The sequence below is a fragment of the Hyaena hyaena genome, unplaced genomic scaffold, assembly GCF_003009895.1.
Source record: "Hyaena hyaena isolate Hyena2069 unplaced genomic scaffold, ASM300989v1 scaffold_550, whole genome shotgun sequence".
Classification (NCBI taxonomy): Eukaryota; Metazoa; Chordata; class Mammalia; order Carnivora; family Hyaenidae; genus Hyaena; species Hyaena hyaena.
In genome coordinates, this window is record NW_024081182.1 from 410220 (window position 1) to 433410 (window position 23191).

Below are 23191 nucleotides of genomic sequence, written 5' to 3' on the forward strand. Positions count from 1 at the left end.
TCTGGCACGAGGTGGTCTGAACCTCCATGGAGTGAGCTGGGGGGGGGGGGGGCTTCGGGGGAGGGGATGCCCTGGCAGGAGCCATGCATCAGGTAGTTGATGAGCGGAGAGAAGAGCACCCCTAAGCCTAACTAGGTTGGACGGCTATTGCTAGAAGGCTTAGCAGGACACTCAACAGCCAAGGACAAGTAACAGGCCTTGCTCTAGAAGTGAAAGCCAGAGGGGTTGCAGACAAACACGTTAGCAGGAGGGCAGACCAAGCCCGAGGCTCAGGGTGACCAAACTGCAAAGGCAGCTAAGCTCCCAAGGAGGCAGCGTGTTACACTGTGGTCAGGGCACCAGTTGGGACCCTGACACACGGGATGAGGTCATCCGGGTGGTGCCTCCCAAGGATGTTTCCACATGAGGGGCCATTAGGAATAATGCTGCTCTGACCCCTCACGTCTGAATACCTGTCTCCAGTACTATTGGGCATAGACCCAGAATCGGGATTGCTGGGTCCTGTGGGAATTGTATATGGAACTTTTTGGGGAAGCACCATACAGTTTTCCAGAATGGCTTCACCATGTTATATTTCCACCAGCGATGTGTACATTTGTTGATATTTATGGTTTTTGGGGGGAACCTCTCTCCTCTTTGGGCCCATGTGGTTCAGATGATTTGACTTCCACCACTCTCTGCCCCAAAGATGGACATCTAAGAGGGTTTAACCAAACAGCGTTTGCCAAAGTGGAATAGGCGTGTGACTGAGCCAGGCCAGTGAAGTTCAACTCTGAATCTCAAACAACCTTGGATTTGTGTTGCTTGGAGCAGAGATCCACCACCCCTGTTTATTAATTAAGCCAGTTTCAATGTGACCAAGTAACCACTTTGTATCATTAAGACTCGCTTATTTAAAATCTCTGCCTGGGGTGATGTCTGGGTGGCTCAGTCGGTTAAGCATCTGACTCTTGATTTTGGCTCAGGTCATGATCTCATGGTTCAAGAGATTGAGGCCCATGGTGCACTCTGTGCTAACCGTATGGAGCCGGCTTGGGATTCTCTCTCTCCCTCTCTCTCCCTCTCTGTCTCTGCCTCTCTCCTTCTCTCTCTCTCAAAATAAATAAAAATACACAGTACAAGTTAAAAAAAAAATCTCTGCCTGGGAGCTTTATCTCTTCTGGGGCTTACATTTATTTAGTGTCAGATCCACACTAGGTATAGGTACATGATGTGCTGGAGTTGGGCTCACTTTGAGGGACAAGACAGGATCAGTGAATGGTCAGAGAAGCAATCTTGCAGACAAAGGGGAACTTGAGGCTGCAGGTGTTATCATTCCATGACCTCAGAGCTGCGGTGGGAAGAAGCACAGAATCTGGGTGAGGGTCCACCTACCACAGTAAAAGTCACCTCACCTCCCCACTGGAGTAAAAGCCCTCTCCGGTGGCCTCATGTCTGCACTGGCAGCCCTCTCTTGCTGATGCGTGATGAGGCTGCTGTGCAGCCCTTCTCTCTCATAAAGCTGGTCTTCACCTGCCACTGTGGAGGGGCGGGACACCCTTCACCCAGAGGCTTGGCCCAGCTCCGACTCCCACGCTCCAGACTGTCTCCCAGGATAGCAAGTCCCTGTTTCCTCCCTCTTCGAATCAGGAAAAGAGAAAGGGCAGCAGTTAAGTGCTTGAATCTGGACTTTGATAGATCCATGTTTGAAACCTGCTTCACTACTCGCCGTGTGACCACGAACAAATGGCTTAACATCTCTGAGCTTCCATTTCTTCATCTGCAAAATGAGAATATTAATCGTTTTTACGTCTCCAGATTAGGTTGATGAGTGATGATATTAACGCTGAGGGCGGTGATTGCTTAACACCACATGCAAACCATTGTGGCCACTTAATGCGCATTCACTTCTTTCTTCTTCACAGCAATCTCGTGAGTTAAGTACCACTAGCCCATTTTGCAGATGAAGACTGTGTGAGCCACCAAGAGGTTAAGGCATTCACTTTGGGCCACACAATTGACAAGGGGTCGAGCTGGGGTTCCGAGAAGAGCATTCATGCTGGACCAACTGTACCTTCTATAATCGTCACATCTGCTCTGCCGGTAGGAACGGTTACTAAATCCACTTTACAGAAGAGGAAACGGAATCTCAGCGTGAATATGGGATTCCCTGCAAGGACCCAGAGCTAGAAAGCAGCAAGGCTAGGCTGGGACCCAGGTGTGCATTCTTTTCACTACTTAGACCTGGGTGCTTCTCCAGGCGTGCCTCTGCTCTCAGGGTCAGGAGCACGGGGCCTGGGCGCTGGCGCTCCAGGGCGCCGGTGAGCTGACATAGAAGCACCACCCTAGTCTGTCCGAGCCCCGCCCCTTTAACCTGTCCCAGGCTTCGGCCTCTGTCTTTTTAACCCCAGCACAGTCTGCAGGCCAGCAGTGCCCCACTACATACTGTTTAAACTGTAGCCTCTGCGGAGAAGGGCCCGCCCTAGCCCCGCCCACTCCGCCCCCACCAGCCCCCTGATGCACCCATCTCCCGGCCATCCTGGCTCCTCCCCAGCACCCCTGCAAGAGCCCCGATCTCGCGGGCACTCACCGCTGGTGGGCCGGTACCATATCTGCACGCAGTCCTCTTCCGGGTCCTCGTGGACGCCGTCATCCGGCTGGCTCCCGTCCCAGTAGCTGTAGTCGTAGGAGGAGCCGTCGGTCCATTCAAACCGCCCTTCCTGGGAAGCCAGTCCCGGAGAGAAAGACCTGGCGTCACAGCCAGCCCCAGCTCGGGGATGACATTCTAACACCTCGACACGGAACAGTGCAGAAGTCCTCACTTCGGGGACGCCTGGGGGTGGGGATGGGGGGCTCAGTCCGTTGAGCCTTGGACTCCTGCTTTCGGCTCAGGTCAAGATCTCATAGCTTGTGGGATCGAGCCCTGCCTGCTCGGCATTCTCTCTCTCCCTCTCTCTCTGCCCCTCCCCCACTCGTGGGCGCGCGTGCTCTCTCTCAAAAAACCTTAAAATAAATAAGTAAATAAGCTTTAAACAAAAGTCCTGGGGCACCTGGGTGGCCCAGTCAGTTAAGCATTCCACTTCGGCCCAAGTCATGATCTCAAGGTTCCTGAGTTCAAGCCCCACCAGCTCAAAGCCTGGAGCCTGCTTCTGATTCTTTGTCTCCCTCTCTCTCTGCCCCTCCCCTGCTCATGCTCTGTCTCTCTCTCCTTCAAAAGTAAATAAACATTAAAATATTTAAAAGGGGTTAAGCATCCGACTTTCGCTTAGGTCATGATCTCGCGGTTCGTGGGTTCGAGACTCGCGTCGGGCTCTGTGCTGACTGCCAGCTCAGAGCCTGGAGCCTGTTTCAGTCTGTGACTCCCTCTCTCTCTGACCCTCCCCTGCTCACGCTGTCTCTCTCTCTCTCTCTTTCTCCTAGAAATAAATAAAACACTAAAAAAATAAAAAATAAATAAAATATTTTAAAAAAAGAGTCCTCAGCTTGTTGTGAGATACTGCTGTTATTACCACCACTTACTGGCTGCTGTTTATTGAAGGTTTGTTAGTTGCCATGCCGAGGCTTTATTCATTTTCTCCCCACTGTCCTCCAAGCGGGCATCCTCATGTCCATTTCACAGATGAGAAAACTCAGACTTAGATTGGCCTAGCCAAATTCACACAGCTAAATAAAGCATCAGTCCTGGCATTCAAACTCAGGTCTGTGAGACTCCGTGCCCAAGACTTAACTACTACACTTTTTTTTTTTTTAATTTACCAGCGGTCGGAGGTCACCCTTCATTTCTTTCCTTTCTTCCGTGTAGTGTGTATTTTTCTTGCCTGGTGTGGGACTACTCTGTCCAATAACAAGAAAACTCCCGTTGGGAATTTGATTGGTGTTAAAATAAATGTGCAAATTAACTGTGGAAAGAACTACATCCTCACAATGTTCTGGAACACGAGTCATTTCTGCATTTATTCAAGTCCTCAGAAAAGTCTCCCCTAAAGACTGATGATTACGGAGGTGGCGTCAGATAATGGAAACAGCATGCCGCTTCTGACAGAGAGGCCAGGGCTTGACTCGATCCACTTCCTCACAGCCATCTGGCCAGGTTACTTAACCTCCCCAGCCTCAGTTTCCACACCTTTACAGTGGAGCTAATCTCTCCCTCAGAAAGCTATCGTGAGCAGTGATGAAGTAAAGCATGCAAAGGGCTTAGCTAGTGCCCCGCACATGGTGCCTCGCCCTGCAAGGAAGATTTTAAAAAACAAGCCCTTTTACTGTATTGTTTATTACTATCCTTAAATATTATAAGTTATAATCCTGTTTTCTTTTTTTGCCCACGTTTATTTATTTAAGTAATTTCTATACTCAACGTGGGGTTCACACTCACGACCTGGAGATCAAGAGTCACATGTTCTTCTGACTGAGCCAGCCAGACACCCCTATAATCCCATTTATTTATTTATTTTTGAGATAGAGTGAGGGAGGGGCAGAGAGAGAGGGAGAGAGAGGATCTGAAGCAGGCTCCACACCGTGAACACAAAACCTGACGTGGGGCTTGAACCCACTAACAGCGAGATCACAGTCTGAGCTGAAATTGGACACTCAACTGACTCAGCCACCCAGATGACCCTATAATCCCATTTTAAAGTTACTATTACAAATAGAAGTTTTGTGATTTTATTTTCTAAATGTTTATTTTTGAGAGACAGAGTGTGAGCGGGGGAAGTGCAGAGAGAGAGAAGGGGACCGAGGATCCAAGCAGGTACTGTACTGACAGCAGTGAGCCTGATGCGGGGCTCAAACTCATGAACCATCAGATGACAGCCTGAGCCGAAGAAGGACACGTAACCGAGTGGGCTACTCAGGTGCCCCTTGTCGGTTTGTTTTTTTCAATTACAACTTCTATATAGGTTCTTGCAAGATGAATTCTATTGATCTAAAAATATATAGATCTCTGTTGAGTCTGGCTACTACTGTTGCTTCTGTTTCACAGTGACTTCTACTGGCCTTAATGAGGTCTTACAGTGTCCCAAGCACTAGGTTAAGCTCATTTACTTTTCACAACAAGGCACTTTTATCATTACTCCCATTTTATAGCTGAGGAAACTGAAGCTCAGAGAGGTTAAAAAAAAAAAAAAAGATTGCCCCACATCCCCTCCCAGCCAGTAAGCGCAGGACGGGGGCTGGAACGGAAGCCCTATTCCCCGCAGTATTCTGGGGACAGGGCCCGTAGCATACATGCAAAACAGAGACAGGGAAAGTTCGGGGACACAATTCCCAGGGGGAGTCTGCTGTGATATTGACAGGCGTGAGATCTGGCTCAAGCTATCCTTTCTGGTCTTGCTCTTCACCATTATTCCACTGACCCTTGCCCCACTCTGCATCCCAGACCCACCTGTCTTTAATGTCCTCCAGTGGGTCATGATCTCTCACGCCTCAGGACCTTCGCTCGTGTTATTCCCTCTAGCTGGAATGTTCTTCCTCTGGCTGACTCCTATTTATCCATTAGATACTAGCTTAAATGTCTTTAATGTAATGAGGCTGTGGCAGCCGTGGAAGTGCACTGCTTAGAACTCCCTCAGGAGGACCAGCTCCAGGGAGCAGAGCCCACGCACAGCCTCAGCTCCCCGGCCCCTTCCGATTTATCACTGCGTTCACAGTGAGACCAGGCTGGTCAGTGGGGGACTCAGCAGGTACTCAGGGGTGCTAGTGCCGGCCCATTCCTGCCCCAGGCGGGGTTCCTCTAATGGCCACTGGCCTAGCCGAGCCGGTCTCAGAATAGTGCTGTCATCAGACTTATGCCCCCTCTTTCTTCCTTCACAGATCGTTCCCCTCGGAAATATTTTACACATCTCATCACGTTTTTGTGTCTACTTTTTTGAGAACTCAAACCCAAAAAGAGGCCTTCCCTGACCCTCCGATGCCCCTGTCACGTACTCTTTCACAACACGACCTTCTAACGGGGGCATCCTGGTGTCTGGTTTCTCCCCACGTGCTGGCCACGCTGCAGCGACCCGCCATATGCGCTCCAGGTGAGAGGCTGGTGAAATCAAAATGGCATCCTGGCTGGCGCTTCCAAGGGGGCCTGGTGGCCATTGCGTCCTTACCTGTCTGTGATCATGAAGCCCCGTCCAGACGTCAGCTGGGATCCCAGGCACACAGCTGTTCACAAGGTCATACACAAAGACATTCTCTTCCCAGCTGCAAATGTAAGAAACACACTAGTGTGTTACTCGTTGTCTCTTTTCATAGGGTGGAGTCAAAAACTGAAAGCAATCCTTGTTAACCTCCCCGGTTTAAAGTGAATGGAGGGTATGATACATCCTGCCTTTTCCTTCTTTTTCTTCTTTAACATTTATTTATTTATTTATTTATTTATTTATTTATTTATTTGTGTGTGTGTGTGTGTGTGTCAGATAGAGAGAGAGAGAGGGAGAGAGAGAGAGAAAGAATGCTAGTGGGGAAAGAGCAGAGAGAGGGCGGCAGAGATTCCCGAAGCAGCCTCCCAGCTGTGAGTGCAGAGCTCACAGGGGGCTCTAACTCAGGAACTGAACCCCACGACCTGAGCTGAAATCAAGAGTCGGCCACTTAATGGACTGAGCCACCCAGACGCCCCTCCTTCTTTTTCTTTTTTAATTACATCGCTCATACCCGTGACTGTCTTTTCATGGCCCCCTCTGGATTGGATTCATGCCAGTTCAAAGCAGATCTCAGCACAGCTATTCAACCTAAAAATTTAAATCTGTCTCAAAAACACCAGCAAATGAGGTGGATTATACTGACACAATCATGAAGAGACAAAGAAAGGGGCTTATGGTGCACTGTGCACATCAAATAACTTAATGGAAATCTCCACTAGACATTTTTGTTTTGTCTCAAAAGCCCTCCGCATGCTGCCAGTCCTTACATACCCTACCAGGTTTTTGCTCACATACCGTCTCCAAAATCTTTTGCTTTCCTGGAAAATTCAGCTCTGAACTTGAACTTGCATAGCCCACTTGGCAACACCAAAGCCCTTCAGTTAACAGTCCCCTCTCTTTAGAAAGTGTCAGCCTTTTCAGGCTGCCCTAACAAAATGCCATAGACTGGGTGGCTTTCAAACAACAGAAATCCATTTTTCACAGTTTTAGAGGCTAGAAGTCCAAGTTCAGGGTGCCAGCATGTTCAGGTGAGGGCCATCTTCTGGGTCATGGACTTCTCGTTGTGTCCTCACAAGGAGGAAGGGGCTAGAGAGCAATGTGGGGCCTCTTGTAGAAGGGCACAAATTCCAGGGCGCTTGGGTGGCTCAGTTGGTTAAGCATCTGACTCATGATCTCGGCTCAGGTCATGATACCAGGGTCATGGGATCGAGCCCCATGTTAGGCTCCATGCTGAGTGTGCAGCCTGCTAGGATTCTTTGTCTCTCTCTCTCTCTCTCTCTCTCTCTCTCTCTCTCCCTCAAAATAAGAAAATAAACATCAAAAAAAGAAGGCAACATTAAAATATTTTTAAACATTAAAAAAAAGCCCTCATTCATGAGGACTCCACCCTCACGATCTAATTGTCTCCCAAACCTCCAACATTTGGATATGGTGAATATGGTCACGTTGGGCATTAGGATTTCAACCTATGAATTTTGGCGGCGGGACACAAATATTCAAACTATAGCAGAAGGCATTGGTGTCTTCTGGAAGGATCCTCACCTCCTATTTCAAAGAGCTTATAAAATCCCTCACCTAACTAAAGACATCGGCGGAGGAGACTGAAAGCAGTCTGCTGCCCAAAACAACAAAGAAATAGAGACAGATGGATGGATACAGACATAGACAGACACAGAGATTTTCCTTAGAGCATTAAAGTGTTTCCTGAGCAGTGAAGTGATTTCCTGCAAGCTACTGTGTTGCATGTTTTGCATGCGTGAAGTCACTGCTTTGTCTTTTCTTTCTTTCTTTCTTTTTTTTTTTTTTGCATTTCATATCAATGGGTCACCGGGGTGGACACTACTGGTTGCTTACTCCACAGCCATTTCTGGTCTCTGCCTGTTGTCTACATCAGAAGTTAGGAAAGCTAGGGGCGCCTGGGTGGCTTGGTCAAGTTAAGCATCTGACTCCTGATTTCAGCTCAGGTTGTGATCCCAGGTTCCTGGGATTGAGCCCCAAGTCAGGCTCTGCACTGAGCATGGAGCCTGCTAGAGATTTTCCCTCTCTCTCCCCTAACCTCTGCCCCTCTTCCCTTCTTGCATGTGCACACATGCTTTCTCTCTCTCTCTCTCTCTCCCCTAACCTCTGCCCCTCTTCCGTTCTTGCATGCACACACATGCTTTCTCTCTCTCTCAAATAAAAACAACAACAAAAAAGAAGTTAGGAAAGCTAGATTTCACTTCCAGCCTCCTTTTGAGCCAACACTGGCCATAAAACCCAACTGGGCCAACTGGGTGTAAGGGGACCTCTGTAAGGGGCATCTGGGAAATATTGTCCGTCCTCCCTGATAAATGGAGACAGGTGTGTGGAAACGGCTGCAGTGTCCATCACTGCCATTCCCTCTTGGGTTACCGCTGTGTGTGGATCCGATACTTGGAGCTGCTGCAGTGAAGACGCTGGGGGAAGAGAATGGCTTGCCCAGTGCCCTGCCATCAGGGAGCCTGCAGAACGCCACTGGCAGGTCAGAAGGGTGGGTAAGGGAGGCGAGAGCAACAGACCAACAACAGACTCCGCTCAAGTAGTTCACAGACCCAGAGGAGCAGATCCCACCAGACAGGGGATTCCCATTTTTGGCTTCCACGTGGCATAACAGTAAACTTTAGTATGTTGAAGAAATCATTATAAAGTCATACTTAGCAGCCTCAGACCGAATACCTAACAAATAACTCACTTCAAAACAGGACCACGGTGAGGTACCCTTTATGTTGCAACAAAGCACATCTGCTGTCATTGGCTTCACCTGACGGCCACTCTCCACAGGCTGTGACCTTGTCTGAAATGTCCCCTATTAAATTCCTTTTGTCCTGAGGCCCTGGTAACAAGTCGGAGCATTCAGGTTTCTTCTGCTTAATTTTGTGTTTCTGGAAGACATTGCCAATCCATTCCAGAAGCACTCAGAATCTTTCTCAACACCGTTCTCCAGGGAATCACATTCAGGGAGTTGCAGGTACAGTTATGAACTCAATCTTTGTGTCTCCTCCAAATTCCTATGTTGAAACCCCATATCATACGTTGTGAATATAGGAACCCACCTTCGTTGTTAATACCCCAGTGCGATGGTACTAGAGGGTGGGGCCTTTGGGAGGTGATTAGGTCTTGAGAGTGGAGCTCTGGTGAATGGGATTAGTGCTCTGATAAGATGCCAGAGAGCTCTCACCCCTTCCCCGTGTGCGGATGCAGCTTGAAGATGGCCATTTGTGGCCCGGGGAGCAGGCTCTCACCAAGAACCTGACCAAGATGGCACCCTCATCCTGGATTTCTTGCCTCCAAACTGGGAGAAATACATTTCTGTTGTTTGTAAGCCACGTGTCTGTTGTATTTTTGTAACGGCAGCCTGAATGGACTAAGACTGAGATACTGTTGGAGGAAATGGAAGGGAAAAAGGGTGAGTGAGGCAGGGTTTGCCTGCCCTCAGAAAGATGATCTGACATGGGAACGCGAAGTAAGAACTGACCCCCTTGAGATGCCTAGGGTTAAAATAATTGAAACAATTAATAGCCCCCACTATTGAGCACTCAGTGCCGAGCTAACTTTGTAAGAACTTCAGATGCCTGGTCTCCTTGGTCAGATGGTGGAGGGAGGAAGTGGCAGACTAGTCCAGGACTGTCTGAGTCTACTGCCCCTTAAGGCACATAGCATCTCCCATGGGCTTCTTCATTTGGAACATCTGCTCTTCCCATTCTTTAAGCTTCCTAATCCTTGAATATCATGATCCAGGTCCAGTTCTTCCAGGAAACCTTTCATGAATCTCCCCGCCCCCCTCCCATCCACTCCAGGGCCGCCTGGAGCACACATTTCTGACCCCCCAGAGGCAGGCTGGTTGGTTTAGTTCTCTATTTCCCAAGGTCTGGTGTTCCCAAACAAGCCACAAGGGCCACACAGATCAATGTCAAGTCTTATTTCTATTTGACATCTTCTCTCATACCACCAGCAGGCTCTATTCCATATTGATGTTGCAAGAGTATGTGTTCTGACACGTGTGAGTGATCCACTTTCATGGGACAACAATGCCTTCACCTCAGTGGGTCATTGAGCTTGGTCCTATCTGAAACAGGCTCCAGGCTCTGAGCTGTCAGCACAGAGCCCGACACGGGGCTTGAAGCCATGAACCGTGAGATCATGACCTGAGCCGAAGTCGGATGCTTAACCGACTGAGCCACCCAGGTGCCCCAAGTCTCTGAGATTCTTGAAAAACAGAAACAAGATTGTGAATTTGTAGTCTGGATGCCAGTGGAACATAGCACACCTGGCTTCAGGGAGGCCGTACATCAGCAAGGCCGTTGGATGTGAAAGCAAGTCATTGAGAGGTGATGAAGGGGCACCTGGGTGGCTCCGTTGGTTAAGCATCTGCCTCTTAGTTTTGGCTCAGGTCATGTGCTCACGGTTTGTGAGATCGAGCCCAGCATTGGAGCATGCTTGGGATTCTCTCTTTCCCTCTCTTTATGCCCCTCCCCAGCTTGCGCTCATTCTCTGTCTCAAAATAAATAAATAAATATACAAACAAACAAAAGACAATGAAAAATGTGCTCCAGGAGATGTAGGCAATGAGTGCGATTAGGGTGCCAGGGAGTCGGGGTGACTTCAGTGAAGAGATGGGGGAGAAGGAGGGGATGGGGATTTCCAGCAGAGGGAACAGAATGTGCAAAGGTCTGGAAGAGTAAAAGGGCTGGACCAGACTGGAGACTTTTGAGACGGTCAGTGTGTCTGGGGCTTAGGAGACACGGAGGAATGCAGAAGGTGGCCTTGGTGAATGGGCTATGGAATCGACTGTTCAGGTTCAAATCCCAGCTCCACCACTTTGTGTAACTCTGAGCAAGTTACCTTCTCGGAGGATGGGGTTCCATGTCAGTAAAAAGGAAGATACGTACTTAATACGGTTCGAGAGAGCTTCAATATGATGCCGTATACAAACACTCAGCAAGTAAACGTCAGTTATTACTCCTCATATATTCGTATATATATTCTGTGAGTTGTATCACAAGATCAAGCCCCGTGTGTGGTAGCACAGGGCACAGCACAAAACTGGCACCATGCCTGCAGCATGCTATTAGCTTCCCGTGCTAAATGCTTTGCCTTCTACTGTTTCAGTGCGAAACTGGGCTGGATCAGTTTCTTTCTTTCTTTCGTTCTTTCATTCGTTCGTTCGTTCTTTCTCTCTCTCTCTTTCTTTCTTATGTTTATTTAAGTTTGAGAGAGAGAGAGAGAGAGAGACAAAGCAGGAGTTGGGGGGGGGTGGCAGAGAGAGAGACACACACACACAAAATCCAAAGCAGTTCCAGGCTCTGAGCTGTCAGCACAGAGCCCTACACGGGGCTCGAACCCATGAACTGTGAGATCATGCTGAGCCGAAGTCAGCTGCTTAACCAACTGAGCCACCTAGGTGCCCTGGGCGGAATCAGTTTCAATGAGAAACTGGGCTACATCAAAGTTAGCCTGAATTACCAAAAGAAACACCAGTGAGAAATGCCAGTTTTCACTCCCCATTCCAAAGGGGGTGCTTGGGAGAGAGGGGGGCAAACCATAAGAGACTTAAATACTGAGAACAAGCTGAGGATTGATGGGGATGGGAGAGAAGGGAAAATGGGTGACGGGCACGGAGGAGGGCACTTGCTGGGATGACCACTGGGTGTTGATGGAAACCAACTTGACAATAAACTATAAAAAAATAATATAAAACAAACATTTAAAAATTAAAAAAACAAAAACAAAGGGGGTGCTTGGGTTATGCAGGATGCATGTCCACTCACCTGTGGATGGAGGCCAGTTTGGCAGACTTCCTGCCAATGGAGAACTCAGAGCAGTAGAAGTCAGCCTCGGCCCAAGTCTTATTGAGAGGGAAAAATCTGTAGCAGTGGCCTTTGAACTCCATCCAGAATAGTGGGCACAGGGAAGCCGGGGGCAGCTCGGGCATGGCTGTGGGCAGAGAAAACAGACTCGCAGGAGGGCTGGCAGTGTGGAAACACTGTTCCAACAGCTTATGACATCTTTTCAAGAGTGAAAGTAAAACATGTCCCATTGTGATTAGTAAAATTCTATGCTTGAGGTCCAGAAAATACATGCATACCTAAAATTCATGGAATGACAAAAGTAATACATGTTCATTATAGAACACTTGAAAAATGTTACTGCTTTGGTGTATTTTTCTTCGTATCATGCTTGAATGCAGTGATCTGTAAAAATTCAATTATTATATTGTCCTATCCATACCTGTCAGTATTCAGAGTTCCAAAAATTAGAATAGATTTCCCCCATGTTATTATAAATTTTCACAAACATTGTTTTAAATAGCTCTGGAATACTCCACTGAGTGGCCCCCATAGAGTTTATTTAATCATTCCCCTATTTATGGATAATTAGACTGGTTCTCTTCTTTAAAAACAAATACACATAATGCTGAGATGAACAGCGTTGTGCATCAAGCTTTTTTCAGCATTTCTGAAGATTTTCCAAGGAGAGATTTTTAAGCCTTTGATACAATTTGCTAAATTGCCTCCTGAAAGCAATTCATTCTCCCACGGTAAAGTCTGAGAGTGTCCATCTCACAGTGCCCTCGCCAGCGCCGAGCGTTATCACTTTAATGGCAATCTTTGCAAATTTTATAAGCAAAAAAAAGAAAAGGTGTCTCGTTTCATTTTGCAATTCTGGGCTCTCTGGTGAGGGCAGACATTTCTCCACGTGTTTATTGACACACTATAGCCAAGACTATTTATATCTGTGGCCCATCGAACTCCCGGGGTTCAGGAAGCACCCTTAATTCTGGAAAAGCACAGATGGAAAACCCACGTTTGAGACAATCAAGTTCCCCCAAGCCTCAGCCCCTCTTGCAGGATCTCTTAGGAGATACCCGTTTTTGGAAACCACAACTCAAGATACTGGTTGGGGGGAGGAAGGCATGCTGAGAACCTGCCTTGAACTACATTAGGTGGCTCACCCACAGTGGGGGCAGGGGTAGAATCTGTCGGATTCTGGGATCTGGAGGTCCGGGTTCCAGGTGCCAGCTCCGTGCCTAACATGGCATGTGACAATGACACATTCAGCTGTCAAACTGGCTGATCTTTGGGGCTCCTTTTGTGGCCGCCCGAGGATGTAGGATCTCTGCCTTTCAAGTCACTGTAATAGCCGGCCGAGCTCCTGAATAATGAAGCAGTGGACAGCATTTATGAAGCATTTGTGATGTGTCACACACCTATAGGGAAACTGAGGCTTGGACAGGTTAAGCGACTTGCCCAAGGTCATCCTGCTAGTAAGTGGCAGGTAGGGATTTGAACCAAACCTCCTGACACCAGATTATTTGATCTTAAAGTCCACATGATGCTTCATCATGGGAAATCAACAGGGATGAGAATGGTTCAGTCCTTTAGCACCTTACTCCATAGAAGTCCGCCAGCTGCGTGGCGTATATGCATTGTTCTATAACAGTATGATTATTAATGATTAGCTCAGAGTTTCATAACTGGGGTTGATGGTGCTACAGGGACCCACTGAGTCCCCTGAAATTAAACACAAAATCAAGAGTGTGTATGTGTGCATGCACATTTATCTGGGGTAAGAGTCAGATGTTTTAATCACGGGAGCTATGCTAAACGGACAGGTTGCACACCTCCCTGGTCATCACAGACCAGGGCCATTGGGCTTCCTCATTTGACCAGAACTGCCCTTCCTCCACCCTGGACAGCCACGCCATTCAGTCCTGGCTTCTTCCACCCCTTGAAGCAGTGGATGTTGCTGAGCTCCTTGTAGGAACTTAGTCGCACTATCATTGAAGATGCGGAGAGACATTAATAATCAAATGAAGGGTGCCGGGAGAGGAAAGGAGGAGGCGAGCGTTCCTACTCCCCTCTCCCCAAGGTCCAAAGGCTTCTCTTGGGTCCTAAAGCCTGGTGGCTATTTTAAAAGCAAGTCTCCCTGTGGAAAACAAGCTCCCTCCTTCACCCTCCTGATCCCTTTGACTTTTTCCACTGAACAAATGGTGGTTATGGATGCCTGGGGTGAAACATACCAGAAAATGGAGCTGTGACAGGTCACTGCTCAATTATTTCCCGTTCCTTCTGGGCAGGCAAAGGCCTTTAATTGAAAGGATCTGGGAGACAAAAAGCCACGTGTTTGCACGTGGGATGATAATGAACTCCACCCTGCCTGGTACCCCACACCCCCTTTCCCTCTGGGATTTTTAGAAACTGAGACTACAAGGACCCAGAAGCCTTTCATCAGCCTAAACCCCAAAGTAGCCTTCACTAATCTGTGTCTCTCTCATGAAGGGGTTAAGGGGTTTCTGTAGGTTTATAGCTTGACAAGTCAGGTAATGACGGCAATGTAACAAACAGGGCCAAGCCTACCGAGCTTTCATCTGAGCCAGGCCTGGTGTCAAGGTCTTTGTACATTTCAGTTCAGTTAGTCTTCACACATCCTACAAGGCAGATAACACAATCACTCTCATTTTACAGAGGCAGAAACCAAGGACAGAGAGGTTGACTAACGTGCCCAAGATCACACAGCTCCTAAGGGGCAGAGGTAGGTTTTGAAAGCCAGGCTGTATGGCTCCAGACCTACTTTAGAGATTCCTGCTGGATTTAAGCCCCTTTCCTTTTGACTCAGTCTTGATGGTCTGGACATTCATTCATTCCCTTTTTCATTCAACACATCCTTTTGAGCACCCACTTGGGCTCAGGCAGTTAGCTGGCTACACGCTGGAGATACTGTGGCCAGCTTCACAGAGGGGGTCTCTGAGCTCTTGGGCTCTATAGTCTAATGGAGATCGACATTAAGAAAAATAACCATGGGGGGAGCCTGGGTGGCTCAGTCGGTTAAGCCTCTGATTTCAGCTCACGTCATGATCTCGCAGTTTGTGGGTTCGAGCCCCACATCAGGCTCTGATGCTATCAACTCAGAGCCTGGAGCCTGCTTCGGACTCTGTGTCTCCCTCTCTCTCTCTGCCCCTCCCCTGCTCATGAACTCTCTCTCTCTGTCTCTCAAAAATACATAAATTGTTTAAAAAATTTCTAAGAAAAATAAGCACAGAAATAAAATGTCATTAATTTGTCACTTGTGGATGTGGGTCATGCCGGCAAAAACTTGAGGGAGCAGCCCCCAAATTATTCTTGGAAGCTGGTTCTTTGTTTGCCTGCCTTCTCTCCGTAATTGAACTGGTGGCCTCCCCAACTGTGTCTTCAAGGAGCCCGTGGGTAATTAGGACAGGACACCAGAGTCCTCTTCTCAGATGGAGAAATTTCAAGGTGTTGCCACAGGAGCACCTAAAAGTGGCATCTAAGGATTGGGAGATCTGGGAGGCTCCTGCGAGTGGATGGTGCCTCCACTGAGACCTGGAAGGTAAGAGTCAGAGGAGATGTTTCAGGTGAGGACACAGCAGGTGCAAAGGCCCGGAGGCGGTAGGGAAGGGAACATGTGGAGAGCCACGAATGGCTCAGCCAACCGAGGACTCTGAGAGGGTGAGAAGGCAAGAGAGGAGGCCAGAGGTGACAGAGGGAGGGTGGACGGGAGAAGAGGGGAGGGGATGCACAAAAGAGCTTGTTGCTCTGGAAACCAGGAGGCTGCTTGGTCTATTCCTTCAATTAGCAGCACTAAAGGCCACAGAGGTCTCTGGCTGGGGTGGGAGTCAAAGCCTCTGGGAGCTCTGAGCTTATGAAAAGAAGGACACACCAGGGGAGTTCAGGCCTCGTTTTTTTCTCCCTCTCTCTCTTTTTAAAAGAAGAAATTGTCACCTTCCCACTCGATCTGGCTGCTCGCTCCCTGGCACCACTCCAGCCGCCTACGAAGGCACTACCATGCTGTCTCCTGCCCAGATCGGCCTTGGGAGCGCGCCAGGAGAGGAGGTGAGGGAGGCGCGGGGGCCACACCCCAGCCCCCACCCCACCCGCACTCCTGGGCCCCAGATGTCCCAGGAGACCGGGAAGGTGGCCACTGGGAGGGCTCCCTCACTTCCCGCTGCCTCACTGGTTCACACATCCCACTGTCAGACAGTCCCCCTCACTAGTGAGGTCCTGGGCTTCTCATGCCCAAGCTTCGCTTTCCCTTCTCTGGGCCACTCTAGGGGCCACGAGGTACAGAGGAAAGAGCTCCGGGAAATTTCGTGTTCTGTTAATAGCAGCCATTCATTGGCTGGTGAGCGTATAGCTGCTGAGACCAGCCTAGGAAGGGTTTCGGTATCATCCCCGTTTTACAGCTGAGGAAACTGAGGCTCAGAGAGCTGAAGTCACTTGCCCCCAAGCTAGCAAGTGGTGGTAGTATCAGGATGGACTCAGAAACCCCTAACCACGAAGTGCCTCCAGGAAACTTCTTATTTTTCTGGTCTTGGTTTTCTCATTTGTAAGACAAATAAATCAATCACCACATTTATCAGTGTCTTGGACTGAACGTTTGTTTCCCCACCTCCTCATACAATGTCTTTGGAGGTGGGGCACTTGCGAGGTGATCAGGGTTAAAAGAGGTCATGGGGAGGGCCCATAATAAGCGCCCTGATAAGAGGAGAGAGACCAGAGCCCCCCTACCTCTCACCACTGCTTGAGGAGACAGCATCTGCAAGCCTGGAAGAGAGTACTCGCCAGGAACCATATTGCTCAGGATCTTGATTTTGAACTTCCCAGGCTCCCGAATTGTCAGAAATAAATTCCTATTACTTAAGCCTCCCAGTGTATGGTATTTTTACCATAGGTTATAGCAGCCTGAGCTAAGACCAAAAGTTAATGAAGCAAATAATTCAGGGTTTCCTGTGTGCCTATTGGGCTTTGAGGTCTGTGCCCTCTAGTCGCTCAGTCTGGAGAGAGGAACACACACATGGCAATGAATCATCATATACCAAGATGCATTTCAGAAATATGCAGAGTGCTCCGTAACCATGGAGGAGGCGTGGGGGAGGGGCCGGAGTGTCCATGGGGAACTCTGGGATCTGACTCTATGATCCAGGCTCTGGGGTGTATTCAAGGAAGTGGGGACGTCCAGTTGCTCTGACCTCTGTCTGAGTCCAAAGGCCCCAGGTGGACACTCAGCTCTTTGTGCCTCCGTTTTCTCATCTATAAAATGGACATGATGATAATGCCTACTTCACAGGGAAGTCATGGCCTGGCTCACGATTGGCATGCTAATAAGCATTACATATTACTCCTGCAGAGACAGCCTGGGCCCCGAAAGCTGCCTGGAGCTGGGAGAGCACTGCCAGCTTCCCGGAGGGAAGAGAAGACCCGATTCCCACACACCCTGTGAGCTTCAAACTTCAAACGCTTCGCTGGAATTTCCTTTGCTGTGAAGAGTTCTTTGGCCTCAGGGGCCAGGAAATGAAACTTGATGGTAACGGTTGAAGAACCATAATGGCACATATTTATGTAGCTTTTACTGGGTGCCAGGCTCCCTTCTAAGCACTTTACACTCATTAATCCACTTCAACAATGTGATCAAAGCCAGGTTCGGAGGAAAGGTTTTAAGGAAAGGCTCTCGTCTGGCTAAAGCGTCCCCAGCCTCCCACAGCGTCTAACGCGATCTCCAGCAATTCTAGAGGTGTGGCTCAGGTGCACTGTGTGCACATATTTGCACGCGCATGGCAGGCCAGGGGTCCGAGATGAGTAGTAATATGACCAACGTTCTCTTCTGCAAAGAAAGGCTTGGGTGCCCGGGAGAGGACAAACTAGGCCCGTTCTCAATAGGGAGGCTGTTGGCCGTGCACCCAGCTTCACGGTCTGCAGGGGCCCACGGAGACCCTAGATGAGCCCTCCCTCGTCACAGATCAACACGCACACTCGTACACACACACCTGCACTCACGCGTTCTCTTCAGAGTCAAAGTCACTTTCCTCGAGAAGATCTGTCCGCCCGGGCTCGAACTAGACTTTCTGCAGGGCTGGGAACCTGGAGAGCGGTAAGGAGAACGACCCCTTGGTGGTCGATGATGACCTTGGCCGGGTCTTTGGCCTCTGCAGGCCTCGGTTTCCACGCGGTTTCCACATGTAATATGGAAGGGTCGGGCTCAATGGATTCCCCCAAGGCTTTCTGCCAACTTCAGTTCTGAGTTTTCCAAGACTGCCGGGTTTGAAGTGATCTCAGTTCCCGTCTCAGTTGGGTGGGGGTGAGCTGGGGGAGAGATGTCTGGAAGCTCCTTTCTCCAATGGAGGTTTGTGTCACAACAGAAAACTGAGTCTCTTGGCCATTTCTATCATGCCGTCAACAACTGCAGCAACAGAAGTACTAACGGTAACAACTCAGTTTTTAAGCACTTACCATGTGCTAAGTAAGCACTTCATCTGCACGGTCTCATTGAAGATCCCCCAAATGTTTGGTAGGCACCGTTATTATCCTCACTTTCCAGGGGAGGAAACTTGATGCTCAGAGATGCCATGGGCATAAGCAGTGAGAGAGAGAGAGAGAGAGAGAGAGAGACTTTCCAGTTGCAGAGAGAGAGAGAGAGAGAGAGAGACTCTCCAGTTGCTCCCTGTTCCCACTTGCAAACAGCCTCAGGCCCTTTCCACACACACTGGATATAAAGGAAAGACTGGAATATACAAAGCAGACTTCAAGGATATTTTGTCCATTTTCTCTCTTGCTCGCCCATTGTGTGGATGAGAAAACTGAGGCATAAGAGCAAGGATGAAAGACACTATTATGGACTGAATATTTGTATCCCCCTGCCAAAGTGGGGTCTTTGGGAGGTAATTAGGGTTCAGTGAAGTCATGAGGGTGGGACCCCTATGATGAGACTAGTATCCTTATAAGAGAAAGAGAGGGGCGCCTGGGTAGCTCAGTCAGTTCGCCATCCAACTCTTGATTTCGGCTCAGGTCATGATCTCATGGTTTGTGAGATCGAGCCTTGAGTTGGACTCTGCACTGACAGTGCGTCGAGCCTGCGTGGGATTCTCTCTCTCTGCCCTTTCCTCATTTTCTTTCTCTCTCAAAATAGATAAGCTTAAAAAATAAAAAAGGAGTGGAAGAGAGACCAGAGTGTGCACATGCTCTTTCCCTCTGGGCCACGGGAGGACATCACAGAAGGGTGGTCCATCTGTAAACCGGGAAGAGGGCCCTCACCAGGGAACGGAATCAGGCAGGAGCTTGACTTCCCGGCCTCTGGAACTTTGAGAATCAAATTTCTGTTGTTGAAGCCCCCCCAGTCTGTGGTACTTTGCGACGGCAGCCAGAGCTGACGGAGACAGACGCTCAGAGATTTTATGAGAAGCTACAGCTGCTGATGCCTGCCCGAATGAACTGAGGCCAGCACTCTTCTCCCAGCAGAGAGAATATATATATAACATATATATATATACTATATATTATATATATATAACATATATAACATATATATAAATGTTTTTATTTATTTTTGAGAGAGAGAGAGCACGATCAGGGGATGGGTAGAGAGAGAATTGTACAGAGGATCCAAAGCAGGCTCTGTGCTGACAGCAGAGAGCCCGATGCGGGGTTTCAGCTCATAGGCTGTGAGATCATGATTTGAGCCAAGATCAAGAGTCAGACACTCAACTGAATGAGCCTCCCAGTCCCCAGTCCCACGTAACATCTGACACATGCTTATGCTGAAAGATGGTTGTTTACCGGAAATTCAAACTTACCTGGCACCTGGCATTTTCTCTGGTAACGCTATCACCCTTAAACAGTGTTTAAGTTCACCCCAACACTGTAACACCCCAATAATGTGGTCTTACGGGAATCCTAAAAGTGGTTCATTATTAGTTGTACTTTAATGGGGATCAAAACAGTATCTCTGCCATAAAGTTATTGTGAAGTTTAAATAAATCCGTACACAAAAAAGTGCTTAAAACGATGCCTGGCATAGAGTGAGGGCTGTGTAAATCCTAACTGGTTATAGGTATTATTTTTTTCTTTAAAATTTTAAATTAAAAAAAAATTTTTTTTGAGAGGGAGAGAGAGAAAGAGAGCATGCAGGGGAGGGGAAGAGAGAGAGGGAGACACAGATGTGAAGCAGGCTCCAGGCTCTGAGCTGTCAGCATAGGAGTGTGAACGCAAGGCTTGAACTCATGAACCACAAGATCACGACCTAAGTGGAAGTCAGATGCTTAACTGACCGAGCCACCCAGGCACCCTGGTATTATTATTATTGCTATATATTTTAAACAACATTTGGAAATAACCTCCGCGGCAGAGGTGAGAGGCAGGATCCTCAGCCCTGAGCAGACCGCAGGGTTCAGGAGTCTTCCCACCCAGACAGGTCCCCAGGGTGAGCCTGCAGCCCCCGCATTGCGATGAGGAAGAACCTGAGCTCGTTTGAAGCCCTGAGACTTTCAAGCTGGACACTGGGAGGCCACATGCCAGAGGCTAGTAGGTCCAACTCCCGGGGACATAGAAAACCCTCAGAAGTGGACCACAGAGCAGTGACCTCCAGGGAGGTCACGAGAGGGACAACCGTGTCCCCTTGCATGCCCCACGGGGCATGCAGCTGGTCTGAAAGCTCCCTGGGAGCCAGGGTCGGGGTGAGGAGCCCAGGTGCCAAATGCCTACAGAAATACGGCCTTCAGACCTTCCTGCGCTGCCCAGCACCAATCACGAAGCACTTCCCCATTTTATCTCACTTCCCCCGCAGAGTAGCCCCAGAGGGTGCCGCTCTCACCCCCGTTTTCCAAAGGAAGCTGAGTTCAGAGAGGTTAAGATACTTCGGCAAGGTCACACAGTTTTTAAGATGCAAAGCTGGAATAGCTGGGATTTAAAATCAGGACTGTTGGGGTCTGACCCTAGGACAATGCCCCTGGGGTCCCAGGAGGGGAGCTGGAAGAGCTGCCGGGCAGGCGGGGGGGGGGGGGGGCGGGGGGCTGCTCAGCTCAGCTCCCACCACACCTTGGGTCAGGCAGGACTGCAGCCCAGGCAGCCCGGCCTCACTGAAACAGCCTCAAGCATGTGAGGGGTCCTCGGCTCGGCCTGCTCCGCCCTGGCCCCTGTGCTCACCTGGGCTGATATTGATGTCCGTCTGCGGAAAAGCCTGTGCAGAGAGGAGGGTCAGGGAGGCCACGGCCCACAACCCCCACCTTTGCATCCTGACCCCTGAGGAAGCCACCTCCAGGCCTGGGTGGAGAAGAGAGGCCCTTTCTGGGAGCCCTTCTGGGAGCAGGCGAGAATTGCTGGCGCTCCGGACACACTGGGTAGACCAGTCTCCTCCTCCTCCCCTCCCTTCTCTCCTCCCTCCTCTCGGCACAGCTGGAGACAGCTCAGAGTGACAACTTGGAAGCTGCCCGGGTCAGCCCCCTTTGGAGAACTAAGAGAAACCACAGGCCCTGCTTCTGAGCCACTGCCTGGCCTTGGGAATGTGCTCACTTCTGTGAGACTCAGTCTTCTCCTCTGTGAGATGGGTTAACAGTACAGGCCCTTGTATCTGGGCCTGTCACAGGAAAGAATGCATCTTGGATCCCTCGGAGGAAATACATGCCAGAAGGTAAAAATGCAAGTCAGAGTCCAGTGCGGAAGTTCACGGGAGTTCACGAAGGGGGGCCAGCTTGCTTTGCTCAGCCTTCCACCCTGGCCCTGCAGCTATGACAACCAGCGGCTTACAGGTGCTCCTGGGGGTTGGGCATCCGACTTCCACTCAGGTCATGATCTCATGGTTTGGGAGTTCGGGCCCTGCATCAGTTTGGCTCAGCTGGCTCGTTGCTGTCAGCGCAGAGCTCACTTTGGATCCTCTGTCTCACTCTCTCTACCCCTCCCCCACTGTGTGCACTCATTCTCTCAAAAATAAACATTTTAAAAAATAAAATAAAGAACTACCTGCTTGCCTAGGAAGCCACAAAGAAGATCTAAGTGAGTTATCCTCCTTCCCCATCCCTCCACCTTTCAGGGTTTCTTAGGGGTTAAAGGAGGTGCCTGTAGAAAATTCTGGACACAGAATAAGTGCTCAGCAAAGAGAAGCAAAAGTTCTAGTATGTGGTTTGCGCAGACTTAAATGTTTATTTTTGGCAAAAGCAAAAATGAACTTTTGGAATCTCATTAGGACAAAAAGTTTCTGCACAGTGAAGGAAACAATCAGCAAAACTAAAAGACAACCTACGGAATGGGAGAAGATATTTGCAAATGAAATATCAGATAGAGGGTGAGTATCCAAAATCTATGAAGAGCATATCAAATCAACACAAAAAAACAATAATCCAGTGAATAAATGGGCAAAAGACACGAACAGACACTTTTCCAAAGAAGGCATCCAGATGGCCTATAGACACATGAAAAAATGCTCAACATCACTCATCATCAGGGAAATACAAATTAAAACCACAAGGAGATACCCCCTCACACCCATCAGAATGGTTAAAATTAATAATCAGGCAACGACAGGGGCGCCTGGGTGGCTTAGTCAGTTAAGCATCCGACTTTTGCTTAGGTCATGATCTCGCGGTTCGTGGGTTCGAGCCCCATGTCGGGCTCTGTGCTGACTGCAACTCAGAGCCTGGAGCCTATTTCAGAGTCTGTATCTCCCTCTCTCTCTGACCCTCCCCTGCTCATGCTGTCTCTCTCTTTCTCTCCTAGAAATAAAAAAATAAATAAATAAAAAATAATCAGGCAACGACATATGTTGGCGAGGATGCGGACAGAGAGGATCTCTTCTGCACTGCTGGTGGGAATGCAAACTGGCGCGGCCACTCTGGAGAACAGTATGGAGGTTCCTCAAAAAACAAAAAATAGAACTACCCTACGACCCAGCACTTGCACTACTAAGTATTTATCTAAGGGATACAGGTGTGCTGTTTCAAAGGGGCACATGCACCCCAATGTTTATAGCAGCGCTATCAATAATAGCCAAAGTATGGAAAGAATGTCCATCAACAGATGAATGGGTAAAGAAGATGTGGTATATATGCATGTACAACGGAGTATCACTCGGCAATCAAAAGCAATGAAATCTCGCCATTTGTAACAATGTGGATGGAACCGGAGGGTATCCTGCTAAGCGAAATTAGTCGGTCAGAGAAAGACAGATATCATATGACTTCACTCAGATGAGGCCTTTAAGACATAGAACAGATGAACATAGGGAAGGGAAGGAAAAATAATATAAAAACAGGGAGGGGGACAAAACACAAGAGACTCTTAAGTACA

The 23191-nt window shown here is 48.9% G+C and overlaps 1 protein-coding gene across 1 annotated transcript; it reads right to left on the reverse strand.

Moving 5' to 3' along the window:
* Positions 1 to 1155: 1155 nt before the first annotated feature.
* CLEC19A (C-type lectin domain containing 19A) lies at positions 1156 to 21225 on the reverse strand. Its single transcript, XM_039255898.1, has 5 exons — positions 21056 to 21225; positions 11891 to 12056; positions 6072 to 6165; positions 2570 to 2699; positions 1156 to 1330 (listed from the first exon to the last, which is right to left on the reverse strand). Exons 1-5 carry the CDS (start codon positions 21141 to 21143, stop codon positions 1251 to 1253), a joined length of 558 nt encoding a protein of 185 aa, XP_039111829.1. The 5' UTR covers positions 21144 to 21225; the 3' UTR covers positions 1156 to 1250.
* Between the last annotated feature and the right edge of the window lie 1966 nt (positions 21226 to 23191).

Excerpts from the sequence above, each read along its gene's own strand:
- CLEC19A (XM_039255898.1), bottom strand. The coding sequence starts at position 21,143 with ATGCAAAGGTGGGGGTTGTGGGCCGTGGCCTCCCTGACCCTCCTCTCT. Across the intron at positions 6,166-11,890 it reads AAACTGGCCTCCATCCACAG|CTGGGAAGAGAATGTCTTTG; the intron begins GTGAGTGGACAT and ends TTACATTTGCAG. Across the intron at positions 1,331-2,569 it reads ATGGTACCGGCCCACCAGCG|CTCTGAGGTCATGGAATGAT; the intron begins GTGAGTGCCCGC and ends TTCCCACCGCAG.